The 22,516-nt window shown below is 38.1% G+C and overlaps 4 protein-coding genes and 1 long non-coding RNA gene across 6 annotated transcripts; all 5 read left to right on the forward strand.

Moving 5' to 3' along the window:
- Positions 1 to 2,458: 2,458 nt before the first annotated feature.
- On the forward strand, positions 2,459 to 3,517 carry LOC134821285 (uncharacterized). Its single transcript, XR_010161003.1, has 2 exons — positions 2,459 to 2,621; positions 2,894 to 3,517. It is a non-coding gene; the product is annotated as an uncharacterized LOC134821285 (long non-coding RNA).
- A 139-nt stretch (positions 3,518 to 3,656) lies between these two features.
- On the forward strand, positions 3,657 to 14,931 carry LOC134819504 (arginine-hydroxylase NDUFAF5, mitochondrial-like). The gene is made up of 7 exons (XM_063829468.1): positions 3,657 to 4,686; positions 4,969 to 5,146; positions 5,715 to 5,872; positions 6,699 to 6,827; positions 9,052 to 9,160; positions 10,341 to 10,489; positions 14,089 to 14,931. Exons 2-7 carry the CDS (start codon positions 4,969 to 4,971, stop codon positions 14,341 to 14,343), a joined length of 978 nt encoding a protein of 325 aa, XP_063685538.1. The 5' UTR covers positions 3,657 to 4,686; the 3' UTR covers positions 14,344 to 14,931.
- LOC134819513 (CDK-activating kinase assembly factor MAT1-like) lies at positions 3,731 to 4,689 on the forward strand. Its single transcript, XM_063829480.1, has one exon. The coding sequence runs from the start codon at positions 3,731 to 3,733 to the stop codon at positions 4,655 to 4,657; it is 927 nt and encodes a 308-aa protein (XP_063685550.1). The 3' UTR covers positions 4,658 to 4,689.
- Positions 14,932 to 15,742: 811 nt separating the features above from the next.
- Positions 15,743 to 18,806, forward strand: LOC134812579 (ubiquitin domain-containing protein 2-like). Of its 2 annotated transcripts, none has more exons than XM_063820067.1 (4): positions 15,743 to 15,856; positions 16,906 to 17,039; positions 17,190 to 17,292; positions 17,447 to 18,806. In XM_063820067.1, the coding sequence occupies exons 1-4, from the start codon at positions 15,799 to 15,801 to the stop codon at positions 17,833 to 17,835; spliced, it is 684 nt and encodes a 227-aa protein (XP_063676137.1). In that variant the 5' UTR covers positions 15,743 to 15,798; the 3' UTR covers positions 17,836 to 18,806. The 2 variants fall into 2 exon arrangements, with proteins under 2 accessions (XP_063676137.1, XP_063676145.1); XM_063820075.1 differs by having other exon boundaries at positions 16,906 to 17,030.
- Positions 18,807 to 19,161: 355 nt separating this feature from the next.
- LOC134826618 (phospholipid phosphatase 5-like) lies at positions 19,162 to 22,045 on the forward strand. Its single transcript, XM_063839075.1, has 6 exons — positions 19,162 to 19,345; positions 20,041 to 20,155; positions 20,293 to 20,377; positions 20,536 to 20,733; positions 20,858 to 21,027; positions 21,333 to 22,045. Exons 1-6 carry the CDS (start codon positions 19,281 to 19,283, stop codon positions 21,504 to 21,506), a joined length of 807 nt encoding a protein of 268 aa, XP_063695145.1. The 5' UTR covers positions 19,162 to 19,280; the 3' UTR covers positions 21,507 to 22,045.
- The last annotated feature ends 471 nt before the right edge of the window (positions 22,046 to 22,516 follow it).

Raw genomic sequence — 22,516 nt, forward strand, 5'->3', positions numbered from 1 at the left:
TTGTCTCTAGCCCCCTCCAAGATCCTCCTTAGACACAGAATGTGGCTGGTGGTACTGCGTCCCTCCCGAAATCCGTTTTGGTTGATCCTCAGGATTTTCTCCATCGCTGGTTTGATTCTGTTAAGGATCATACGATTCAGGGTCTTACTAACAATGGACGTAAGAGCGATTCCTCTGTAGTTATCCACTTTAGTTAGATTTCCTTTCTTTGGCACAGGCACGATGTTGAGTTGCCGCCATTGATCAGGGATTTTTCCATCAACCAGAGCGCTGTTACAGAACTCTAGAATCAGGTCGTCCATGTCAACTCTTTTGAGAATCTCTGGAGCTATGCCATCATCACCATAGGCCTTACCCTCCTTGATCTGCTTCCTCGCCTCCGCTAACTCCTCCCTGCAAAACAGACCAGTCTCTATATCCTGCTGGGGGTGGATGGTTTGGATAACTATTTCCTGGTCAGGTACAGATGGTGGTTGACCCAGGAGCTTAGTGAAATGGTCCTTCCAGCTCTTCAATCTCCCCTCTGCACTACCTCCATCAACCAGGCTGCATGGCTTGCTTTTCCTGCCATTTATGTCATTAATAAGGTCCCAGCTTTCTTTATTCTTGCACCTGTCAGCAGCATCCTCAGCCCGCCTGATCCGAGAAACAAGAGTCTCCTCCTCTACCTCTTTGTAGCTCACTGCAAGTGCATCCTTACACTCCTTAACTACCACTCTACTCTCCTCTGTAGGATTCTCATGATATGCGTCTTTGGCCTGAAACAGAGTTCTCCTCCTCTCCGATACCCTAGGATCTTGGGAGGGGTTGTTACGTTGTCTTCTTGGGATGGGCTTAAGCAACTTATGATTGGTTGCTTTCACGGCATCCATAAGCTTTCCGTACTGAATCGTGGGATCGTTCTGCTCACTAGATTCTTCCTCCAGTAGCATAGAGAATCTGTTTTTCACCTCCACAGAATACAAGGCTTGCAACTCCTTATTCTCTTTGAGCAGTCTGTAGTCATATCTTACTACTCTAGGTGCATTCTGGCACTTTCGCAGGCTGAGTTTGACTGAACTAACTACTAGACGGTGGTCCGACCCAAGAGAGTTAAAAGAATTGGAGACAACAGTGTCCTTGACTGAGTTACGCCACTTCTTCCTTATCAGGATGTAGTCAATCTGACTCTTGCTCAGTGTTCCGTCAGAGAGATACGTCCATAGTTTACCGGGACGTTTCTGGAATCGGTGGTTTGTTGCCTCAAGGTTTCCCTCCAACAAAGTATCCCTGAGAAGCGATCCGTTTCTGTTGGATACTCGATGCCAGTACCAACCTGAATCCTCCTCATTCAATCTGCTAAGATGGGCGTTAAGATCACCAACAACCATTAGCAGATGATGGGCTGCAGCTGGTACCTCTCCTAATGCAGATCTTAGTCCCTCGTGAAAGTCCTCTGCCTCTTCATTTGATGCTGCTTCAGTGGGACTGTACACCGTTATTACTGTAAGCCGTGGGTTTCCATCAAAGGATATGAGAAAAATTCGCTTCCCAAACGATTTCATGAGACTCACTGCTTTGTAGGCCTGCTTGGTCAGCATAAACCCAACTCCACCAGTAGCAGCTTGTCGGGTATTTCTCCAAGCAGGTGTGGCTTCCTAGAAAGTGCTCGATTGTTTTAATAATTACACTGAGAAAAATAAAACTATTTAAATCCAATTCACACGTTGTTATGGTATTTTATTCAATAAAAATGGTAAAAGCGGTAAATATAAGTAGGTTCCAAAATTAAGATAAAAAATTATATTTATAATTGAAACCTGACAGTCCTGCCGATAACGTCTTACTTAAATACGTGTTTAAATCCTTCAGTACCATAGGTACATTGTACGTGAGAGTCTGAATAATATGGAGACCTGGAATTTCCTTGAATTTCTAGACCCAATATTCCAGACTCTTTTGTATCTAAGACAAATGGGAAATAATTCTAACTGTACTATCAAAGACAGCCTGTCGATGGATGACGCCGTAACCTTAATTATAAATGATAACGTTGAAATTTAACAAATTGTATTCCTTAAATCTTTGTATCATCTTGGTTCCTATAAATCATATTTCCTTATTGACTGCTCTATTCACGAAACGGCTACTACGCAGCCATTGCATTATGCTGCGATCATTTATGCGTCCATGTTATATCCGTGATGAAGACTTGTTTAAGGTTATTATAATGTTACAACCAGATAATCTCATAACTTTTTTTACTTTATCATCTTCTTGCCCGATACCCATATTGCCTTAATTATAAATACCAATTGCTCTGACAATGCCCTAGAAGCACGTATTTAGTTCTGAGCACGTGATCAGGTTTTAGGGCGTATGGTTATCGGGCAGGACGATTATGGCTTTGTTCGTTACACCTTCACAAACCAAAGTTTTATTTCCATTTCATTTCCAACTACAAACACATTTTTCGTAGCCATGAGTGCCGTGCGAGCTTTCAGCTCTTTTACGGGGAAGAGCCTCAAGTATACACCCATGGCCTGGCAGACCAAGATGGAGTTCATGAAAGCAACGTTATTGTGTTTCCTTCCTGTTGGATCCTGGGCAGTTTATCAAGAGACAGAACTTTATAAAATAAGGTTGGTATGTTAGTTATTAGTTGGTATGTTAGTTGGTATGTTAGTTATAGCACGTGCTTCCCACAATTTTTGATCTATTTGGATTATCTTTTAGCTTTGAATTTGATTCGGTCAGACATGTTTAAAATTGTTTTCATCTACAAATTGTATCGGCATCCAATATCTTCCGTGTAGTGATAAAATTTATATTATTGATCTATTATAGATATCTTGAAATTAAAAATTGGCCCCCCAAAATTGTAATGAAATCTAAGACCATCATTTCATTTCAGGACAGATGACTCATATCTTGATGAAATCTTGAAGGGTTCAGAAGCAATGACTCAGCCTGGAGCGCCCCAGAACACAGGAATGACAAAACAACAGTTCCAGGCGCAGTATTCTGATAAAATTAATACAGAGGAATCTAGAGTTAAGAAAAGATTAGAAGAAGAGGCCTACGCTGCCCTGAAATAAGGAAATCTTATTTATTAGTTGGTTTTCAGAATGGAAGCAGATGAACTTTGGTGTGGACTCAATTTGCTGTTTAGTGGCACAGTGTTTATATACATCTTCATCTTATTTTCTAGATTTGAGGGATTTTGCCTCAGGGTTATTGACTGGTAATTTGAAAAACGGAGCAGTATTTGAAGAATAGAGCTGAGGATATAACTTGTGAAGAATAGACTTGGATTGTAGCTAAATTTGAGGCTCGCTTGAGACCATTCCCGTTTGCAAGAAACAGTGTACAAATCAAGTTTATAATGATTGATTTGTAGTTAGTAGCACATAGCATTATACCGTGACCCATGGCCGTTCCGATGATTTGTCGGAAGTGTTGAATTTTTGTGTTTAGAATTGTTTACAGATTGTTACTTTTATAAATTGTTTAATTTATTACCATTTGAGTAAATAAACTTGACTTTGTTTATGATTATGTACAATTTTGATGGGTAAAAATGTATCGGTCTTCCCTCTCTCCATTCAACAATATTTTACATTCTCCAATCTGAACAGAATTCACATTTGCTTGACTTAATCACCTTCATTTTTCGCAGAATATGACCATGATAAGAATGACGATGTGAACATGCTAACTCCAGACGCGGATACTTTGTTGATACCTCACTATGACACAGACTCAAGTGACTACATTAGAAGAAGTGTGTCCGAGGTGTAGGACCAGCAACTATCAGAACAAATCTCTGAAACTCCTAGTTAACGAGTGCGGACATGATCTCTGTGACAAGTGTGTGGAACATCTCTTTATCAGAGGCTCCGCTCCCTGCCCGGGCTGCAAGCTAATCTTGAAGAAAAATGGGTTTAAGACTAAAAGATTTGAAGATTTTAGTGTGGAGCGTGAGGTTGATGTCAGGAAGCGTATCCTGAAAGTCTATAACAAAACAGAGGATGATTTTCCTTCTTTGAGAGAGTTTAATGATTATCTTGAAGATATTGAAGAAATTGTATTTAACTTTGCCAACACCGTTGATGTTGAAGAAACTACAGCCAAAGTTGAAGCTTACAAGAAAGATAACTTCAAGATAATACAAAAGAACAGGGTTGCTCAGAGTCGACAAGAAGCATACCTCAAAGAGAAAACGCTTGCGGAGGAAAAGGAATCAGAAGAACGTCGAGCTCATGAACAAGAGTGTGAGATGATGGAGGAAATGGAGCGTGTAGAACGGAAGAAGAAACTCCTAGATCAGATAGCCAGCTCAGATCGCCCAGCTGATGAGATCTTGTTGCTCCACAAAGAGGAGGAGGAAACTGTGATCAACAAGAGATCCCTTCACTCCATGTCTGCGTATAACAGCGGCTTCAGTATTGCCATGATAAACAGTGCTAAACCTATCACCGACACCAAGGTCTTTATCTACAAGTATGAAGATGGTATGGGTGATAATTGTGGTCCTAAGACTTCAGAGGAAACCATCCAGGAATATGCGGAGGATGTGGTTGTCAGTGATGTGGCCCTGGCGGGCGGGTTTTTAAGGGATTATGTTGTACATAGACCTGTTGATGATGCCTACTCGGGACTTTTAATTTTCCACTAATAAAGTATTTTGATGATAGTCATTTCTAGGTATTTATTTTAGATTTAAATTTGTTATTCTTCTTACATTTTTATCAATTTTAGTTGCTCATTTCATTGAGTGTGTGAACTGTTTTAGAAATTATAATCAGTTTATTCTTAATTAATTAGCAACACCGTTTTTCTTGGCACTCTCCATGAAATACAAACAAGTTTAAGATGCTTAATTAACATAGCTCATGAACTGATGCACGATCCTCAATTTACCATGTTAAATAACACTATGCCCGCTTGAGACGTGTTTTATTTTCTATAAATAAGCAACATTTCCAGATGTTTTGCTCACGAACCCTTTCTTCTATCTCCAAGAGAAACCTACTCTGTCTCCGGCTACGTAGTGTCTCGACCTTTAACTCCCAGAGGAAAGCACTTCAAAGGAACAGAGCTGCTAAACTGCCTAATCACCACCAGTTTGACTACCTGAAGGATGGGATTGCGGAGATATTGGCTGGTAAGTTAAATGCGTAAATTGTTTTTATGTTATAGGCAACTAACCTGCTGGTTGCTGTTTTTAAATAAATCGTTTGCTGGAGAGCGGAAAGTCCTCGGCAGTAATAATTGTAAAATTCAACGAACTCATATTCTGTTAAACTATGGCAAATTCTAAGAATTGTTATGGTGTCTAGTCGATCATCATCTCATAAAATGGCCCTCTGATGAAACGCAACTAATTGATTATTCTATGTGGAGCCATTTCCATTGCCTCGGTGTGCATAAGCTTGCTGCTTGGTTATATTATGAACAGTACTTCAATTGACTGAGCATGATATCTGTTCATTTAAGTGAACGATTTAATATTTTGTCGAGAAATGGTTGGTTGACCCGTCTAATTTAGAGGGGCTCTAGACAGGAGCTTACAGCAGTTAAGAGGCTCTAAACTATGGAAATACAGTTGTATCCCAACTTTATATTAGTAAACGCCAACAACCACTTCCTTAACTCTTTACTCTTCTAGTTAACTAAAACCAATTTAAGCTGCTCTTCAAGCTAACAGACAATTAATCAACCCCCTCCCCCAGATAGGATCACCGACATTAGCCGAGACTTCCCCAAGATAGTAGATCTGGGAGCGGGGAAAGGTCACGTGTACAAACACGTGAACACCTACACCACAAATACAGTGGTGGAGTGTGATACTGCTCAGGAGTGTCTTAATCTTCCCAGGCAAAATATCGAGGTACATTTAATTATTTAGATGTTTAACGATTAAATACTCAAGTTCATCCCTCAAGACGGGTAGTTATCTGGCGACAATATAAATGATTGCTCAATTACCAAATTACCCAATCATTCACGAGAATATTTTGTAACCCAGTCCCCGGCGCATTTCACTAATGTAGTCTCAAGTTTTCGATCACATTCGTAAATGGCTTTGTCGATTATTGATAGTGTTTCTCTTTACCGCCTTGGTTAATAGTATTTCACTAAATAAGTACATTATAATATGTCGCAACCAATTAAAATCGAACTCCATAATTTTGACATACCTATATTATATTTTGATAAACCGATTGTAGACAGTTTGATAAAAAATAAATTGTACAGTTCAAAGAAAACCAGGCGAACGCATCGATTCAGGTGTTTAAATTGAGCAAAAAGTGACAAAGTAATTTGTCAACGACTCCAAATATGGTTGGCTCTCTCTCCGGACGTGATCGGGAAGGGTCCTAAATGAGGCATTTATATTCAAAGTCTTGGATCAATGTTTTGCGAGCGTGTAACTATATTCCAGAAGTTATGATGTTCCCATCGTGATCGTTTTCATGAACTTAACAATTTGTGTGCACTGTGCACCTTGCAAATGCGTACAATTTAAATCGCCCCCTAATATAACGTCTACTGTAATGTTTCCAGTTACAGCTTAAGAATCTGTCTTAAAATTATAAAATTGTTTTGAATGTTCCAGTTGAAATTTGACACTATTTCAAACTCTTGACTCCCTGAACATGGGTTTAACTGAGTCTCTAATTCTTAGCGTTCCTGTTGTACTTAATTCCCTACAGGGCTTAAAGACAGAGCAAATCCTGCTGGAGTCTGACGATACCCTGCCATTTGAGAACAGCTCCCAAGATTTGATAATCTCTAACTTGTGGCTACATTGGGTCAATGAACTGCCTAAACTCTTTAGAGAGGTGAGTTTTAGCAATTTTAGGACGCGCACGGTTACACGTGCGGTAACACTCTGCACGTGGTAGAACTTCACTTCAATTATCGCTGTGGGGGTGCTAAAATTAAAGGTATCATCAAATCAGTATATTCGTAAACTAAGAACAACTTCGTTTCCGTTCGTCTCCAGACATGATTAAGTCGCTGCAGGATCATTATATAAGTTAATCATTTAAACTAAACTGTTTTACTTAAATATGTGCCCAATATCTGAGAGGTTATCTGCATTGTATCAACACTTCTAGTCGCAAGTGTAGCCCAATCAGAAATTGTCACAGACCGCCTACCCGCTTTAGCCAGATCAAGATATTCCAATATTATACTATGTGGGCTCTCTTTGTCAAGCATGTTTAATCGGCAATGTATAATATAACTTATATCTTACTGAACATATTGAAATACTTTGAATAACTGTGAAATTCACGTTAATAACTCGGGTTGTATAATCCTATTTGTTAGTTTTACTGAGATCATAATACTTTTTTAGACATATCACATTTTGTGTTTCGCCTCATAATAATATGATCTCTCAAATGTACTTCATAGTGTAGATTCTATAATTTCTGTCGTTTGCCCCTGATTTGTGACGGTTTAAATTGTTAAATGTAATCGTCTTCTCGCACCTTTTTGCCCCGTGGCCCGTCTATTTGGTACGGAAGGTTGAGAATAAATACTCTAAAAGTTAGCTGCAGAATGATAATTAAGAAACTAAGAGATAACAATGTACAATGTACAATGTACTCCGTGCGTCATGAGGTGCCCGTTCCACATGGCGGTATGTTTGATCAGTTGAATAACTTGTTATGAACTTGTAGTTCTAGCAAACATTCCATTGAGTTACATTGCGGAGTGTGTGGATTGTTTATTGTGTACATATATTGATACAATATACATGTACATCATTAGTAATCTATATTGTTATCACCGGTGCGTGGAGAATAGATAGATACTCGAAGTTCAAGTGAAAGATAGTATGATGATAAAATCAGAATAATTGGAGTCCTGAACAAACTAAGATCGCAGAACCTTGACCCTTACGCTAAACCTACATGTTTCGGAGAGGTCTAAGTTTATAATTAAAACAAGGTAGTTAACCGTTGTTTAACTATCCTCTCTACGAACTAGTGGTTTTAACTGTCCTCTTTACGGACTAGTGGTTTAACCCGTAAATATCAAGAGATATTTGGTCCTTGTGGAAGGTTCTAGAAGAATCAGGAGAGAGCTAGGAACTAGCTCGATTCAATCTATAACAGATCCCTACGGACACAGAAAAAGATTTTATTGGTAGATAAAATCTTTACGGGGTTTTTATTATACGTCCACAATTTTGAAAAACAAGCTATGGGTCTTGTCACAAATATCTCACATATTGAAAATCAAATGTTAACACGAATTCACAGATTTAATTCTTCTCCATATTCTATTAAAAATAATTTACACGAATTGTTCGTTGGTCTTCAAGGAAATTTTATTTTCTCCAGTCTGTTTCATTTATTAAAAACTATAGTTTTCGGATTGTCCATTTAGAAGTATTTCAATGAGCCGTTGTTGGCGTGAGCTGATGTTCATCAACTAGGATCGTGTCTATTCTTGTTAGTTAAGCTTTAGTATGACGGTTGATCCAGAAGGTAAGTCTTTCGCCCAACTATTGTCAACTTAGATCTTCAAGGTCTTTGGGGTGATGTGGGCTCTAATAGTGTCTTCTAAGGACTAAGTGAGGTAAATGCAGGAGAAATTTTCAGGGCTTCATGAGGGCGGAAGTGACGTTTAGGACTTCGGTGGAGAAGAAGTAATGTGCAGGGCTTCAATAGAGCAGGAGTGACGTTTAGGACTTCAGTAGAGAAGAAGTAATGTGTAGGGCTTCAATAGAGCAGGAGTGACGTTTAGGACTTCAGTAGAGAAGAAGTAATGTGTAGGGCTTCAATAGAGCGGTAGTAACATGTGGGTAAGGGTCCATAGAAGAAGGGTTTAATCAACTGTACATTATAAACAGTAAGCCAGTGCAACGTACTCACTACTCAACTATACATCACTGATCCGAATTAGGAACCAGTTTTATTCGCACTACAAATGGTGAAACTGGAACACAACACATTTTGCCACATCGAAACTTAGTACATTTACCATGTTGAAACTGGTTAACATGTTGAAACCCTAGCTAGGTGGTAGGTAATCACTTCTATTTCTCAGGTGGAGAGGGTTCTCACTCCTGACGGTGTGTTTATTGGGTCTATGTTCGCAGCTGAAACAGTTTACCAGCTGCGGGTCAGTCTACAGCAGGCTGAACTCGAGAGAACAGGTTTGTTCTTAGAAATTTCTAGAACGTTTCATACATATTTTGATCAAATTGGGAAACTTATTATAAAATATATATTCTACTATTTTATGATAATTTTATGAGAATAATGAGCTGTTATTGTCATTTTCACATGTCCCTTTAAAAAATAAATATGCAAACTCAATTGTGAATGTAATTACGGTAAAAAGGGGCGCATTAAATAACGTTTACATATTAATTAAAATTTAAAGCACGTTTTCGGCATATAATTCTGTATGCAGAAAAATGGGTCAATAAAAACATAATGGGATGGAAGTGCTTTAACCAAGTGTATATAATATGAAGAACTTGTTTTAATTCTAAATGAAAAGCTCGAATAAATTTAAATAAAACAATGTCAATGTCCTAGAACTAGAAGTGGTACTGGTACACACTGGTACATTGAAATTTAATAATAGAAGACGTTTAGCTAGAGACCTATTTAATTCAGTTCCACGATGAATTCTGCGAGATTGGTTTGACAGATGTCTGCACCTACTTATTGCAGCCTTCTTGCATATTATTGAACTTTGCGTGCTGTTTATACTTCCAAATCTTGTACAGTGAAATTATTCTTGACGAAGAGGAATTGTTCATTTGTTCTCGAATTTAAGTTTATATAGGCCTGGGGGCACGAATTAGGCATTTTGACGGCGCAATGAATGTGGTATTGCAATTGAAGGTTATAGAATGTTAATGTGACTAAGTGAGGTCATCTCCGATTTAGATTTTGACAAAAATTTGCTAGAAAATACAGAGAAATCGGCAAAAATTGGGTCAACTGATTACAATTGCACACATTGTTGCCATAAATGCAGATATGTTGCATTTAGTATGAGCTGCATGTGGTCGGTTATCGCTACATAAACCCCTGATTATTGGTAGCATTAGAGGTCTCTATTGGTCATCTAGTGGTATCTTAATCACTAGTCAGTCCGTTATCACGCTTTGAAACAGCAGATTTGAGTAGCAATCCCGTGACTGAATCTAGTTTATCTTTTGTCTACTTACCTTTTGTCTACCTATGATAATAATGGGCTGTCCCTGTTGTTTATTTGGGTAATCAACTTAATATTAACCATTCTTATTATTCTTATTAGAAGTTAACTTTTAACTGCGCTCCTGCACTGTACTAGTTGTTTAATAACCAGGCTTGTTTCAGGTGGTATCGCACCGCACATATCACCATTCGTAACACCAGCAGACTTGGGATCCTTACTGACTGGAGCTAGGTTCTGTATGATAACACTTGACAGTGAGGACATCACCATAACCTATCCGGATCTATACTTCCTGATGAGAGATATCCAAGTGAGTACCCGGCATCAACACGGCATATTCACAAAAACTCATGCAACTTATTACTTATTCATGCGTTTTACCGAAACTTTTGTTTATTTAAATGATTTGGTGGGCCAATGTAGTTTCTATCATACGGCATACAGAACACATCATGTAACTGAAACTACATACGAATACCTAACGGAGGCAATGTAAGTGAACCCATTTTAGTGATGGTATCTGGCAATACATGTTGCACAATACTAGTACAGCATTTGATGATATTATTTCAGGAGTCATGTTATTCTTAGCACCATGCCCATTGCCCCGTGTATTTCCAGTGTATTCCGCTCCTTTTATAAGTCTGCACTTGTTCTATGTGCAGGGGACCTCACACAAAGAATGCTTCAAGTTCTGCAGTGGGAGCGTTACAAATACCGTCAGTGCTTTATATAGTCAAATACTTTGCTCGTTTTTATATCGTTTTTACTTATTATATGCGAGATGGATTGCATTCTTGAGTGCACCATTATTTGTTATACCGCATTCTTTTTCTATTACCAAACGTGGTAAAAACATATGTTCTTGCTCGTTTGTACTGGTTAACTCTGCTCTTTGCTTGAGTTCCCTTTTGATCTTTACTTCCATTTCTCAATCGATCTTTCGATTTGTCTCAGAGGCACCAATTAGTTGCGGCGGTTGCGGAATCGCACAATTTACCACATATTTTCTGCACTTTTATCTTTAATTTTGTAACCTAATGATCAAAAGAGTTGCGGGATCGCATAATTTGCGGTTTTTGCATGATCACCTAAATGGTTGTTCCTCTGATTTGATCCAACTTGAATGGATCAGGATAATGTTTGTGAGCCATGCAATGTGTAAACTCACAAACATAGGTAGATACTAAACAAGGTGTTTGATAACTCTGATCTTGGAGTTAGATAATAGATACCTGCTTGAGTAAAAGCAGTATTATTATTAATTTCCCCGAATCACCATAAAGACATGTTGCGAATACATTTTGTGGTCGTCCAGTGTCAACACACAACCATTTCAACCATAATTCCTGCTGTAATTGCTTCACAATATATCTTTACTAGTAGTAAGATACACCACTCTGCATTTTCCTAGAAATCAAGCTAAGATATTGTGTAACTCTGGATCCCGCTCCCTGTTTTTATTTCTGTTATTTCCTTCTTTAATAGCACTGTTTTAAACACCATTTATTATTATTTATTTTAAGTAAAGTATACCCACCCGCCCACCGCAACTTCCCCGAATCCGTTATTACAATGATCTGCTTTTATTAAACTTCAGCCCACTCATTATAATCGCTAATCTCCCGAGAAATGTCAAAGATAAAAGGCCTGCAGATCTATTTTTAGCTTGATTCTCCAGAAGATCTGCTGCTCTGCTGGTGGTGGTTATTCTTACAACAACCATTAGCGGAGTACGTGCAGTAGCAGTAAGTCTGCAGTTAATTAAATAGTGCGAGATCCCAGAATCAGATACAGCACCTGCACACCTGTTTGGCAGATGAGAAGGTACCTGTACCAGTGTACATGACTACCGGGCCCGGCCCTGTATCTCCTCCACTTTAATTATAGGATTGAATGAGACCTCAAAGTTTCAATACCACGTACTTTACGTTACATAGTAATATATTCTTCCAACCTTGAGGCGTCCCTGCTATTCAGAGTCACTCTAAACTGGTACAAAGGCTTCTATCGATTTGGTATTGTTATGCGGATTATGGTATTATTCCCTAAATCCTATGAAATGAAGGCGTGTGTTCTTTAGAATTTCGGTCATGTCCAGGACAAGTGGTATGGTTACTAGTTACAACTTGTTAGCGTAGTATTGGTTTCATGTTACATTCTGAGAAATAGCAAGATTCCTTCTCCTGCTCTCCATTCTGGCACTTTGTTTTGTATTACGCTCTTATACAGAGGTTTATCTAAAATTAGGTAAATGGTAATACAGGGTTACTAAAAATACCTGTCCTAGGCCTAACTTGTTTATCTCCAATTTCATTAAAATGTCATCAGAATTCAATTAAACTTAACAAACATTTCGTACCATGTCTATAATTTCGTGTGGTCACTGATCGTCCAAATGCCTCTCAAACTTGATCGGTTTTTGGTTCATACTAGTCCTTAAAATGCCAAATTTGTCTGACCAGTCTTATTGATCAATTTGAACAAGCTCTGTCTACCAGTTAAAAAGGTGCTCAACAGTCAACAACTATGGAATGTTTGCCGGTTAGTTGGCCCACACGCCATACTTGTGGTTCTATTCAACACGACTCGATTTCATCATCTTTGAAACCATTTGAGCTAACATGGCAAAAAAGGCAAAAACATTGGCTTGATTAGTAAAAAGGTGTTATTGGGGACCGGGGTGGCCCAAAACATTATCATGATTATGCGGTGGTGGTTTTTAGTCACCCTGTATTGTCTACTTTCATTTCCGGCTTGCAAACACAAGATACATACTGAACCGTTTACTGCATTTTCCTAACAATATCTAATGCATAACAAAGATCGTACAATACTTACATCGGATTCGTGAGATCATTGATGATAATGTACATTCGAAATTATGTATCGATTTACAATATTACGCAACAGCATAATCACTCCGATTTAACTGAGGAGATCTCATGATCATTCTTATCTTAAATACTGCGAGAAGGCAGCAAACTTAATGACTCGATATAATATATACTGTCATTATATAAGAGCGTTAGTGGTTATTGCTCTCATGTCGAGTGCAGTTGCAGTCCCTTATAAGTGTTGAAATATATCAACATATATCCGGCGTTATTACACGTGTAATACCCGGATGTTGTCATCATGCCGGGACATGTTCTAAATTTTAATATGGAGATCAGGAGACAATACTTATCTTAGTTGTTTCCTTGATGAATATACAATACATAATATATTATACATATTATTGAGCACATACTATAATATAGTCTCGGACATACAAGTTGGATAAGCAGAGAGCGTAATTATCTGTAGTGTGTACTACATGCACACTACTCTGTTCCTATGCAATACTTGCAATACAGTGTGATATTCTTGTAGACACACTCATACTCACACTCACACACTCACATACATTATGTGACTTCCCAGTTATAGTTCCCAATTTGTGTACTTATTACTTTATTATAAGGAGACAGAGAGGGGAAGAGAGACAGACATAGAGATAGATCATGATTAGTTCATTATAATATCATGTGAGAAAGAAACACACTGTATGCGTCATGATGCAGTGTTTGTGATTAGATATTGTATACTGCTAAACTTTACACAATACACCACCACTTTATACCTTACAATACAACATTGAAACAACATTGAACATAATCATGTTATCCACATGACGTATAGTACCACCTCATCCCGGGGGGGGCCGGGGGGGGGGGGGGGGGGGGGGGGGGAATCAGGTACTAAGTTCTGTACGTGACGTCGACTAAGTGTAATTTTGGAATTTTTCAAAAGACCCACCCACCCCCTTCGCGGTACTAACTGTTTTTTCGGATAATAATTAAGACACCCACCACCTCCTCACTTTCTCAACAGTTGTGCAATGCTCTAAACTATAAACTCTACCAGGGGATGGCGGAGAACGGTTGCCTGACCTCGTCTCCGGGCGGCTTACGACGGGATGTGTTGATGGGGGCGGCTGGGCTTTACCATGACCTCTACGCTAACGCTGACAACTCTCTACCCCTGGCATTTAATGTCCTGTACTTCATAGCCTGGAAACAGAGCGCCGCACAGGGCAAGCCTAAACCCAGGGGATCTCAAAATGCTTCCATTGGTGATCTGGGGAAAATGTTTGATCAGGGGCCCAAGACTTGTGAGTGAGAAATAATTGTGGGGTTAAATATCTCGTTAGTTAAATTACAGATAGTTGTATTTTGATTTAGCAACTAAAATGCCATTAAATGCTATATTAGATGGTGCTTTGCAAGATAACTGAATCTGAAGTTCGATCAAGTTAAGCTGTCAAAGTGGAATCTCAAATCAAGCCTTGTCATTTTATTCGTTTATTGCTTAACAGAAACAGTTTCACTAACCACTACGGATGACTTCAGGTCCCCCCCCCCCCCCCCCCCCCCCCCCTTCAGGTGTAGTTCAGTTTAATAAGCTTAGTTTAAACTTATTTTAATGTGTTGAGAAGAATGTCTGATAAAGTTATTTTTATATTTATTAACGTGTTTAGATATATTTGGTTGAGCTCCTCAATATTATCTTGTGGTATTTTTAGGGATTGCGTATTCTAAAATTTCTAAAATGACAAGAAAGCTTTCGTTAAATTCCGTTTATCCTATTAAAACAAATCGCTTACATGTCAAAGATGTCAAAAATATTGATGATTCCACATTTGCAATGTTTTATATTTTTATAAGTTTGAGTTTGTTGCATGAGTTTTAAATATATTTCAAGTGACCAGTTGACTCGTATTTCTCTAATCTAGTGACTTGTAACTATTGATCAAAGAAAATCTCTTAAATTTCACCTCTTTAGCTCAAGGCAAATTGAATTCCTTATATGGTGTAGAGACATTTAAATAATTAGCATTTAACTTACCTTGATATTATAATACCATAATACCTTGACTCTTGAATGCTGCACGCCATAATGCACGAACAAGAACTTATTAGGTGTTATTATTACTGTAATGCAATGTTTTCTAATTTCTACTGTAATGCAATGGTGAAAATCGAAAACTGAACCATATTTAGAACCATGTCAACAAAGGCAGGCTGTTTTTCACGAAATCATTTTTTGTTGCCACATGATAATGATAATAATGTTTTCGTTGTCACTTGATAATGATAATAATGTTTTCGTTGTCACTTGATCACTTTTAAGGCGCGCGCACGTGCCAGTTGCAGTATGTGGATGTACAATTCAAAAATCTTCCATACACGGCGCACGTGCTATTCATGAAACAATATTAAGACTCACGACTCTAAACATTTCGTACATATAATGCCCGGAAGGTATTACAACAAATTAGAGTTATTCAACCTGTGAATCTTGTGTCAATCCTTGGTGATCTTACAAAATGTTATAATACAGTTGTCTCCGAACCAATTGTTATTTAGGAACCGATTAGATATCAAGATTAGATATCAAGATTAGATTTGAATGACATTGTTGGAATACATTCACCATAATATTATGATTATTATCTCGTACATATTATAATAATTAATTGGTATCTCGGTATTATGATCTAACACAACTGCACCTACCTAGCTGTGTATTTGATATGTGAGAAGGTGACATGATGAGACATGGCTCTGAAGAGTAATGGGGAACTGCTTGCTCAGAAACAGATGTCCCTCCTCTCGTAATCAGCCTGAAGAAGGTATGAAGTTGGTTTTAATTACTTAGAAGCGTTCACATGTTACGTCAGCAAGTTTTACCCCCTCTCCCCCTCCGTCAGCAGCCGTTCGCATTGCTGTTGCAATGACTTTGCTGACGTAATTTGTGAACGCTTCCAAATTTTAAATGGTTATTGTTTTACAGTCTGAAGTTAGTATGAAGTTGATTTTAATTGCTTGGCAAGTTTGTATGGATCATATTGTTTGACAGAATGATCATTTTAGCAGCATCATTGTTACAAAGCTACCACAAGCCACAAGTTTGATAAGTGCACCTTGACGTAGTTATCATTGTTATATATTATCAGCTTCCTTTTCTTTATAGTTAACTTGCAAATTGTCTTCTGCTCTCACCATATCAGTTACCATTTAGCAATAAAAACTGTTGCCATAACGATATGAATCTCTTTAATTCACTACCAAACCTCGCCATGCTTAAAATGCTGCACGAAATTTTAATTCAATATTGTTCCACGAATAACAAAGTAAATAACCATATGCATAAATTTGCCGTCGATTATCGATTAGCATGAACTTCATACTTTGAATTTTACTCCTGATGGATTCATGCTATCATAATACGAACCACATGAGCTAGAGTACTCTACTGGACTCACGGGTTCTTACATTATTATTTTGACCTTTTTTGGACATCCGGCTGATAGTACGTCAATGGATGGTATTACTGTATTATTTGAATGACTCATGTCGAGTTTTGTTACTTTTGATAGTGCATTGAACTCCAATTGTTCCGTGAAATCAATTCGGTTGTATATAAGGAAACCCAATGTTTCAGTATGAAGATAATTAAAGCTGTAAAACAATATACTCCCATTTTATCACGCATGAGCTTACTCTAACTCTAAGTCGAGCTTCACATTCTCTTCCGGCCGCACACATCTCATTTAATTTAAACATCAAGCCAATCCAGCCGACCATATAATATGTGGATATTAATATTCACTGGATATTTATGTCCTGAAGGATTTTGATTTGGTGATCACATTGAACCATAACAACAAACCACTCTCAGCTAAGAATCAGCCTGTGAAGAGCGAGTTGCCAGTATGGTCCGCCGAGCGGTCCATCACAACGGAGCAGCTGATGCGCAAACGGGCCGAGTTTTGGGACACCTCACCGGCTTATGAAGGCCGCAAAGTACGACCGGTTTTTACTTTAAGAGTTGAATTTTAATTTCAAATGTCCTGTTATTATGCGGAAATGTTATCCAGGAAGTCATATTGGAGTAATAATCATTTTCTTGATCCGATTGCTTCAACTCAGATCGTTCATAAAGTAAACATACTATTACTTCAGGAGATTTGGGATGCACTGAAAGCAGCAGCTGAAGCACTTGAGACTGGAAACAGGGACCTGGCGCAGGCTATATTAGACGGTGCTAGTATTACCCTTCCTTCAGGTGCAGTGAGAAAACATTTGTTAAGTACCAGTAGCAAAACTAGATAAAAACTATTTGATGTTTCAGATATGGTTTTAAGTTTCAGTGATTCCAAATCTGTCTTCTATTATATATGTTAGACAACCCATAAACTAGTCTCACACCTCCCTCCCAGGTTTCTTGTCAGATTGTTATGATGAGTTAGGATGCAGATATGTGTTGCCACCCTACGTACTGTCACGTCCCACAAACATAGTCACCTCCAAACCAGAACCTAGCAACGAACCTGTCATCCCAGCTAGCCCGGTTACCATGGCTCCTGACATGTACCTAAAAATAAGATTGTCCATAGGAGACGCTGTTTCTGATGAGAAACTGCCCGTAAACTCGCTCGAGCGCATAGCAGACGTTAAGGAGCGCCTCCGACAAAACCACGCTCTGGGTAAAAGCAGGATTAGGATGATCTGCTGCGGTAAAATCCTAAATGATAAGACTGCGATTAAAGATGCTAAGATTCCTAAGAGTTTCATAGTCCAAGTGATTGTATCCACTGACTTAGAGTGAGGGACTTACTTTGTTGCATTGGTTACCATTCTTTATGAGACATTGTTGAGAGAAAGATGGAGAGAAAGAGCTGAGTTTGAAACTTTGCTGATTTGAAAACTGTAATTTTTATTGTGGATTTGAATGAATTCAAGATTAAATGTGTCCAATCAGTGCACTATTTTTCTAAGAGAGATCGGGTTAATTCCTGAGGTCAGACCTTTGAAGAGAAGCGGATATTTTCCAAGGAAATTTCGATAATGTTAATGTAAATGCTATCATGTCATTATTTTATGAAATTGTGTCCTCTCGAAAGTTGGGCCAGAAAATTGTTATAACTGTATCTATATGTGGCAGAAAAATTTATAACTTAATGTAAATGTCATAAAATTAGGGACGGGAATCTTTTATATATGTATTTAGGAATTCAAATAATTGTGATTTGATTTTATCTTGATAATTGGCATTTATTTCCTTTCACGGTTGGATTCCCATTTAAGTTACCAAGAAGAATTAATCAACAAAATTGCAAATTGCAAAAACAGCTGTAAATAGTGAATTATGTCACCCGACAGCTGATTCAAAATAAACGACTTTAATCTCGAAAATATCATGGGAATCTTGCCTACTGGTTAAAAAGTAGACTTAACTCCTTTCATAAAATGCGAGACAGAAAATTAATGAAGCTAGTCTACCAGTTTACCTAGATTATTAAGCCTATATAAGAAGCCAAGAGGCAGAAACGATTTAAGAGGCATTTAACAACTTTTTGTAAAGACACAGAACATATATTTTTACACGGAGTAGTTTTAACAGTTCCGCGATAACATTAAAACTTCCCCTTGATATGATAATTTGATTCGAACTTCTCGCTCGTAGATGGAACTTTTTTTTCCGATCTAAAGCAATTGAGGTGCCCACTTGTACAAAGTGTGTCGGAAAATTGTGTTTCTGAATTGTTTAAAAAATTGCTTCTATAATATGGTCAATTACATATTTGTTTCTATTACTAAAATCGTTTTGTGATGATTCAATCGCCTATCGTGAACCTATAAATGTACTTATTGCCAGTGGACACATGTGGAAATGTGAGTTTTTGTAACACGCGATGCAATTTTATATATCTAAGCAAAGGGCTCCACAGCAGTTGGATTCACGTGCGCGCGTCGCGTACGTACGTTACGTTACCGTGAACTAAACTCCTACAATTTGCATGAGCTAGAATTAAATTAAAATTACTAATCTTGGATCCATTTCAATGTTGTGATTTCGATTTTCTCTTCCTTCTCACCATGTTATCGCTATTCGCTGCAGTTAAGTGAATTTTATCGTCTTAACCACGCCAACATCCTCTAGAGAATATATGTTCAATATTGTTTAACCTCGTGGCAGTAGACGACATAAAGAATTCTCAATATATCAGAGAAGCTGTGACTTTTACCCCGATAACTGAGGAGCCGGACAGAATGGGACTTCGGGGAAATGTTGTTGTGGAGGTTGCATTAAGAGTTGTCCTACTTGGATTGTATATGTAAGTTTTAATCTTTTAGAAAGAGGTGTTTTGCATTTGCGTTCGTGATATAACCCTTACTGTTAGATATTCCAAAATTTTGATACTCCTTTTGAGATTTTACAAAGGATGTATAAAACAGTGTATAAATAGAAGCATAGAGTGATAATACATAGAACATATGGTATCATTACACAGAATTCCTCTGGTCTTATTCTGCAGAATTCTCCCTATGCATCTGCTATGGTTTCCTACCTCTTTATTACGCGGGCACGACGATGGCCTTTGTCGCTAGCCTTTGTCTGTAAGACCCAGTCCTGTGTTAAGTCTCTAGATAAAGTTGAACCTTTCAAATGTTACCTGAACTAGTACACCCACCCAGCTTGTTAACGCAGAGTAATTTCTAAGGAACATACGTCAGTATATCGGACCTCTTAGCCGCCCCGGCCGGTCCACTCCCTTCTAATACACCTCATACATAGGAATCAAACAAGGTGTTGTTCTAGAGAGAGGCTGAATATTATTATCAGTGGACGTAACCCCCTAGTGTACACGGCTAACCACGTGACATCTTAGTGAATTTTAACAGCTAGGCTTGCTTAATTGAATAAGGGGCTTGCACTTATCCACATAATTTACCTTTATTTGCTTACCTTACGAAACTCCAACTACTAAAACATCATGTGACATGAGTTTAACGATTTCTCTCGTTTCAGATGGTCGGACCTGCAGCTACCATTTACCCGAGTAATCCAGCCAGAAGAGTGGTGGCTGTACAAAAACCCTTACACTGTTTCCGCTGATGTTACAGTCACAACCCCACAACTGTTTGTGAGTATAACAACTGGACCTTATTATTATTCCAAACCAAACATTCGAACTCGGTCTAATGTAAACATTTCTGTAACTGCAGTTTTTACTGTACAACTAAATCGTATCACAAGAGCCTCTAAACATTTTCTCCCCAGTTTATAATGCTCTGCATCGCAGCCCTGATATCGCTCATCGGTATTTGCTGCCAGAATCCTAAAGATATTTTAATCGGGTTACTAGGTAAGATCAGCCATATTCTGTGTCCTGTTAAGTTATTTAATTTGTTAACTTTGATCATACACTGATACACTGATATCGAGTCACGAAGCTGCCAGATAACCGCTTTAATACTAACAATCCAAACTACTATTTTTGTCTAATCCCCATCAAACAAACAGGTTTCACTATGTCAATCCTCCTGAACGGCTTCATCACTAACGGTATAAAACTGATGGTTGGTCGCCCACGGCCTGATTTCTATTACCGCTGTTTTCCCGATGGTATCTCCAAGTTTGACGGGGTTACTCCTATCTGCTCCGGGGATTCCGAGGTTATCATTGAAGGAAGGAAAAGTTTTCCAAGTGGCCACTCCAGCTGTAAGTAAATTTAACATGGTATTTACTAACTTACTGTTATACTATTGAACTGGTACAATTTGGAGGGTAACTTGTTTCCAAGTATCGTACTTTTATTCTTTATCTCTACTGTTACACTCCTCAGGGTCATTTGCTGGACTGCTCTTCCTCTCCTATTACCTAGCGGGGAAACTGCAGTGTTTCTCAGCCCCCGCCCCCAAGTCCCTCCTCAACTTTTGCATTTCCCTCTGTCCCTCTCTGCTAGCACTCTTCATTGCGCTGTCCAGATACTGTGACTACTGGCACCACTACCAGGTCAGTACCACTTTCTACCTCACGCAGAGCACCTGCCTACCAAACACTTTGGTATACCTAATCTTGAAACCTAATTTCTGCCTCCATCTTACTTTTATTTATTAATTACGTTGTATAGATTAGGATTATAACATTGAGGAAATTGAGTATTCAAGAATGAGTTAAATAAAGCACAGCCTGCTCTTTAGGTTATGAAATTTGCCCCGAATAGATTAATCAAAAGTGACCTGATTTTAGGTTGATATGATAGTAGTTGCTAAAACTTTGTCTTAGGTTTATAATACTTGATTGTGATATTTCTGCAGGATATTGTTTGGGGCAGCGTGCTTGGCACAATAATAGCAACTGTTAGCTACTTCTACTACTACCCGTCCCTCTCCGACCCTCTGTCGCACAAGCCACGTGATTCGGAGCACATTGGTAAACAGTATATGAAAAATTCTGTTCCTCTGCTGCCTCAAAGTGTTAAAATCATGTAATTCTATTAATATAAATCTTAGTAAGGTTGATTTTTAACTCAGAATTATGATTTTTATCCTAGAAAGAAGTTGTGAAATGAAACCTAATATTTTATTGTTTCTTCTTTTATTTTCCTAATACAAGAGGGAATATATTGACAATATTTTTCGATAACATACAAATTGTAAATTCAACTGTGGACAAGTGTAGCTTGGCTCTTTTTATCACGGAAAAGCGCAATTTGCGTTGTACTGCATACCAGTTTTCTGTTCACGAATTGTATCATTAACTTTGTGTCACTCAATTGTGTTTGGATATTGTATTAAATGCATCATTTTGATTTTGTTTTTATAAATTATGGATTTATGGTAATGGGTTAAAACTATATATGAATATCAATAACATATTATGCATGTTATCATTGGCGGTTTTAATTGAAGAACGATTTAGGTTTTAAATAAGATTAGTTATTTTTGCTAGGAACTACGATTAAATTGAATTAGAAACGTAACTGCTAAATCTGGGTGAAAAACCAAAAACCGCTTCTCAAACGATCCAACATAGAGTTTTTATTTGTTTTATAATTATATAAATAATTATTCGCCTAGGTGCAATATTAATCAAATATGGCACCTAGGCGAAACTCACTGATCTTTCCAAAAAGGTATGACAAATTTGGCGCGCGAAAAGTGGCATGCAACGTATGTCAAGAAAACTCTCACGCAGTCTCTAGAAAACAATGGTACACAAATTTTTAAAATCCGAGCAATACAAGTTTATTTTTATCGTGCACCCCCTACTATTATGTTTATGAACATAATAGCCTGGGGTCCCCAGGTAATATTATCTTATAATGCGCGACCCAGTTGCCAGTGGCAGTACTAGTAGTGCATCGTGCTTATATAACACGTTGCATATTTTTTCTCAGAAAGATATATTACACTTCGGATGGCGGGCAACGTGTACAGTGCATGTATAAATTTAAAATTAACGGGTGATACTCGTAAAATATTTGTTCCAACTTTGGAGG

The sequence above is a fragment of the Bolinopsis microptera genome, chromosome 1 (assembly GCF_026151205.1).
Source record: "Bolinopsis microptera isolate Bmic1 chromosome 1, MBARI_Bmic_1.0, whole genome shotgun sequence".
NCBI classification, from domain to species: Eukaryota; Metazoa; Ctenophora; class Tentaculata; order Lobata; family Bolinopsidae; genus Bolinopsis; species Bolinopsis microptera.

Excerpts from the sequence above, each read along its gene's own strand:
- LOC134819513 (XM_063829480.1), top strand. The coding sequence starts at position 3,731 with ATGACACAGACTCAAGTGACTACATTAGAAGAAGTGTGTCCGAGGTGT.
- LOC134819504 (XM_063829468.1), top strand. The coding sequence starts at position 4,969 with ATGTTTTGCTCACGAACCCTTTCTTCTATCTCCAAGAGAAACCTACTC. Across the intron at positions 5,873-6,698 it reads TTCCCAGGCAAAATATCGAG|GGCTTAAAGACAGAGCAAAT; the intron begins GTACATTTAATT and ends AATTCCCTACAG. Across the intron at positions 9,161-10,340 it reads GGCTGAACTCGAGAGAACAG|GTGGTATCGCACCGCACATA; the intron begins GTTTGTTCTTAG and ends GGCTTGTTTCAG.
- LOC134812579 (XM_063820067.1), top strand. The coding sequence starts at position 15,799 with ATGGGGAACTGCTTGCTCAGAAACAGATGTCCCTCCTCTCGTAATCAG. Across the intron at positions 17,040-17,189 it reads AAGGCCGCAAAGTACGACCG|GAGATTTGGGATGCACTGAA; the intron begins GTTTTTACTTTA and ends CTATTACTTCAG. Across the intron at positions 17,293-17,446 it reads TAGTATTACCCTTCCTTCAG|GTTTCTTGTCAGATTGTTAT; the intron begins GTGCAGTGAGAA and ends CCTCCCTCCCAG.
- LOC134826618 (XM_063839075.1), top strand. The coding sequence starts at position 19,281 with ATGGGACTTCGGGGAAATGTTGTTGTGGAGGTTGCATTAAGAGTTGTC. Across the intron at positions 20,156-20,292 it reads TCACAACCCCACAACTGTTT|TTTATAATGCTCTGCATCGC; the intron begins GTGAGTATAACA and ends TTTTCTCCCCAG. Across the intron at positions 20,734-20,857 it reads TCCAAGTGGCCACTCCAGCT|GGTCATTTGCTGGACTGCTC; the intron begins GTAAGTAAATTT and ends TACACTCCTCAG.